The sequence below is a fragment of the Cupressus sempervirens genome, chromosome 9, assembly GCF_028749045.1.
Source record: "Cupressus sempervirens isolate cs-2001-9-10 chromosome 9, ASM2874904v1, whole genome shotgun sequence".
NCBI classification, from domain to species: domain Eukaryota; kingdom Viridiplantae; phylum Streptophyta; class Pinopsida; order Cupressales; family Cupressaceae; genus Cupressus; species Cupressus sempervirens.
The window spans coordinates 694,241,736-694,246,120 of NC_143126.1; the positions used below are offsets into that span (position 1 = coordinate 694,241,736).

The window sequence follows — 4,385 nt, forward strand, 5'->3', positions numbered from 1 at the left end:
AAAAAAATTGAAAATAAATTTTAATCTTCTACATGACTTTCTAAATAAAATTCAAATTAACAAAATTCAATAAACACTAATTAAATAGATTGATCCAAAATATTAAAAAAAAAACAAATTAAAAGAACAATTCATGATATCAACATAAATTGTGAAATTATATGACACCACAATGACTATCCTCCACTAATAAATATTCTATTGAATAAATAATTCATACACCTCCAATCTGGTAAAAAATGGAACCAATTAAGGACTAAGTACCCAAATCTAAGAAGGAATTATTCTAGAGATTTGAGACAATGGGAATCATATGCCCGTATTAGTGAAGATTGAGAACTAAATCAGGTCGGTAGAAACAGACAAGGACAGTAGCTCAGAGAAGCGTACCCAGCTGTGTTTTAGCAGGCAAATTTGAATACTTCACGAGCTGGACCAAGTCATTAACAGTACGAACTCATTTTTAAATTAGTTCTTTATTCTTCCTGAGCTACTACAAAAGAACCTATCAGTTCAAGTGAAGTTCAGTACTTACTTTCACATATCAACTCTTCTCAAAGACCTGGAAGAGTTGAACCAGTGGTTTCAAAGGGCATTTTCTTCGTTTCTAGAAAGGTATATGGGTTTTCTTGGAAGTGCGTATATCTTCTTCTTCTTGGGTTATGATAAATTGCAGACTAGCACTTGGCATCAATGGATAGGAAATGCCATTCTCATTTTAACACTGTTTTTGTTTACAACTTAATATTCTTATTCTAACACACTGTTTGTTCCGAACTTGACAAGTTTTGCCTCTATCATTAATTTGTGCACTGATAAGATTCAGTATTGTTTTGCAGCTTTGAAGGTAGCTAGGTGGTTTTATGTCTTAACATTTTTTCTCATAGTTTTGGAAAGCATTTCTCAGTTATGCCTAAAATAGCAATATGTTTAGGATTTTCACCCCTGCTAGCTGCTATTTCTTTCAGTAACTTCTGTTGTACTGTACAGAGGTCATTTGAGTCAAATATATTTCAAAATTTTGAGAGATTTTTTTATTTTAATTTTGATGAATTTGTTGATTAGGACAGACTTCGTTGTTGAGCTCTCTTTGTTGTAATCTTTTCTGTCATAGTAAAATTTTACCCTTTTTTTTTCTGAAAATTATAATAACAATGTAGAGATCTTTTTTATGGTTTTTTGAGTTTGTGTCAAAGTTATCTATCTTCATTTCATGAGTCATTTGTTTTACAATAACCTATCAATCATTTAGCACTCATTGCATCTAGAAGTCAACTGTCTTTCAAGAACATATTTCTCATAATCTGTAGTTCATTTGGTACCTATTGCATCTAGAAAATGCTCGCAAGAGAAACATTGAGCCTTTCTCAGAAGTCACCCATCCCAATACTAATTTAATCCAATTCAAATGAACCTAACCATAATATTATCTCTAATATCAAACTCACCTAATTCTATTTCTAAAAGCCTTCAACAAATGTTGTGTTGATACTATGAAATTTAGCCACCTTTCTTTAAGAATGTCTTTCCATTTCAATGTGTTGAAACGGTGATAATTTGATAAGCTTAAGGGATTGGGCAAAAAGTGTTATTGTAATCAAGGGTTGGGTAAATGGTAAGTATAGTATAAAATGTGTGGATGTAATTGTACTGATGTTTCAAGTTAAACTCCATATTTTATCTATTATTGACAAAAGAAGCTAAGTTTATACAATAAATGTTCTATCTTTTACTGCGCTTAAAGAGATTTCAAAGACCTTCACGGTACCAAAGGTTTCTCAATGATTCTGCAAGCAAATAGGACTAGTTTAGCAGTCAATCAAGGAAAAAATTTCAGGTCTGTGTGTTATCAAAGCAGAATGTTGTAGGCACAAAAGTTAGTTTAGAATATCAGGAGGTGAATCCTAACAGTCCTTTATGTTCAAACCTGTTAGCTGCATTCAAATTTTAAAAACTTATCGCAGATATTCTTATGTCAAAATGTGGTAGCATGCATTAGAGTTATTATGAGCGGGACTTAGAGAGTATCTGAACAATTGTGTACAGCCGTCAGTTTCTTTTAGTACTGTAGAAGCATTTTCTAGTTGATGGAGAAAAACACCAATGATTTTACTGACATAAATGATTCATTCTTTCAGTGGCTTATTCTTGAATCATTATAATCTGATATTGTGAAATTGTGCAATAGGGATATGTTGGTGGAATAGACTGCAAAGATGGTATTCAAAGTTTTCCTCTTCTTATTCTCGAGTCTGGTGGTGCCTGCTGTCATGGCTGGCACACCCAGGAGGCCTGTAGATGTACAATTTCAAATGAACTATGTTCCCACATGGGCTGCTGATCATATTAAGTACTTTGATGGTGGGAAACAGGCCACACTTTCTCTGGACAAATCAACAGGTACTTTCTCATGATACTCTTGTGGGCCTTAAATCTGCCTTCTGTTCTTTTGTTAAGGCTATATTATAGCCTAAACTTTTTTTTACAAGTAATGAGCTAAAGTCTAGATTTATTATTATTATTTGTTGAAACTCGAAAGTTATCATTGTACTATAAGCTCTTAGTCTATCAGCTCTTGATCTTCTGACTATTGCACTCCATCTAATCCTTATTTCCCCTTTGTGGGTGGTGGTGCAGGTACTGGTTTCCAATCAAAGGGCACATACTTGTTTGGGCATTTTAGTATGCAAATAAAGATGGTTCCTGGTGACTCTGCAGGCACCGTCACTGCTTTTTATGTAAGACATGAATTCTGGACGTGGTCTCCACCTTTTCTAAGGGCTATTTAGGGGTTTGGTATATATTATAACTGGTTATTTTTCTGTTTTCTAGTACTCAATGCTTATCTTCTTGACCGTACAGAGTCAGTCTTGTAGTACTTAATGCTTATCTCTCATTGTATAGAGTCTATCGTGTAGCATTTAATGCTAATCTTTCTTTCTGATAGTACAAGGGTAAAGCCTCTTCAAAATTTCTATTTAACTTTTAAAACCATATGACTAATTTTTTTTGGTAATCATGTATCGCAGCTCTCATCACAGAACTCAGAGCATGATGAGATAGACTTTGAGTTTCTAGGGAATAGGTCTGGGCAGCCATACATTCTCCAAACAAATGTGTTCAGTGGAGGGAAAGGAGACAGAGAACAGCGCATTTACCTCTGGTTTGACCCCACAAAAGATTACCATGCTTACTCTGTTCTCTGGAACATGCGTCAGATTGTGTAAGTTCATGTTCCTTGATTGATCAAGATTCCACCTTTACCAATTCAAATGAGTTGTCCTTGTGTCAAAAAGTTCAAATATGGCTCATTTTTTCACTTCTCTAAGGTCTAAATCATGAGCATTTGCATTTCAGGTTCTTTGTAGATGATGTTCCAATCAGGGTGTTCAAGAACAGCAAGGACTTGGGAGTAAGATATCCATTCAATCAGCCAATGAAGATCTACTCAAGCCTTTGGAATGCAGATGATTGGGCCACAAGAGGAGGGCTTGAGAAGACCGACTGGAGCAAAGCACCATTTGTGGCAGCATACAAGGGATTCCACATTGATGGTTGTGAGGCATCTGTCCCTCATTCACTGTGTCCAACACTGGGAAGAAGATGGTGGGATCAGAAAGAATTTGATGACTTGGATGGATTACAATGGAGAAGACTGAGATGGGTAAGGAGCAAGTATACAATCTACAACTATTGTAGTGACAGAGTTAGGTACCCAAAGCTGGCCCCTGAGTGTTCTAGAGACCGTGACAACTAGGCAAACTTCTCTTGGTTGCTTATATGGTTACACATGTGGATGTTGAGGGAATCATATCCATCCCTCATAGATATGATATTTTCCTGGTCACTAAAAAGTAGATGCGATTATTCGGAGTTGGTATGATATATGACATTTTTCAGGTTACTGAAAAATATATATGATTATGATTATTCGGAGTTTGTATGCGCCTTGGCTGTTTTTACAATATATGTAATATTTAATAAAATATTTTTGGATTCAGCTGTACATTAAATTTAAAGTTAATCTATAATGAGTTCAGGTTGTGTTTTAATTTGATTATATGAATGATTGAATGGAGAATTTTGGCCACATTCATAGATCAACAGCATATGGGACTACGAGGTAGAAAGGATCTTAAACTAATTTCAGACCAAATTCTTATTCTTTTGTAAACTTAATCTCTTGCAATGATTTTTGCTAATCAAACTGGTCTCATCTTATCCTCTTTAAATAAACTATGCATGCTTATGCCTACCTCCAAGATAAACTCGTAGTGGGCCCAGATGCGTGAATATGTGCACTCATAAGAAAGGTCATTCAGTTTCAACAAACAAATTTTTGTAGAGCCTGTAGATCCTCTAGTTTCATTCCTCTTTATATCTTT

General features: G+C 34.8%; 1 protein-coding gene across 1 annotated transcript; it reads left to right on the top strand.

Annotated features, from left to right (window-relative positions):
* Positions 1–479: 479 nt before the first annotated feature.
* Positions 480–4,000, top strand: LOC149540620 (xyloglucan endotransglucosylase protein 2-like). Its single transcript, XM_089801711.1, has 5 exons — positions 480–615; positions 2,189–2,400; positions 2,638–2,738; positions 3,030–3,223; positions 3,358–4,000. Exons 2-5 carry the CDS (start codon positions 2,217–2,219, stop codon positions 3,755–3,757), a joined length of 879 nt encoding a protein of 292 aa, XP_089657837.1. The 5' UTR covers positions 480–615; positions 2,189–2,216; the 3' UTR covers positions 3,758–4,000.
* The last annotated feature ends 385 nt before the right edge of the window (positions 4,001–4,385 follow it).

Bases quoted from the DNA above. Each gene is read 5' to 3' on its own strand.
- LOC149540620 (XM_089801711.1), top strand. From the start codon at position 2,217: ATGGTATTCAAAGTTTTCCTCTTCTTATTCTCGAGTCTGGTGGTGCCT. The intron at 2,401-2,637 runs GTACTTTCTCAT...GTGGTGGTGCAG, and splicing joins TTCTCTGGACAAATCAACAG to GTACTGGTTTCCAATCAAAG. The intron at 3,224-3,357 runs GTAAGTTCATGT...TTTGCATTTCAG, and splicing joins TGGAACATGCGTCAGATTGT to GTTCTTTGTAGATGATGTTC.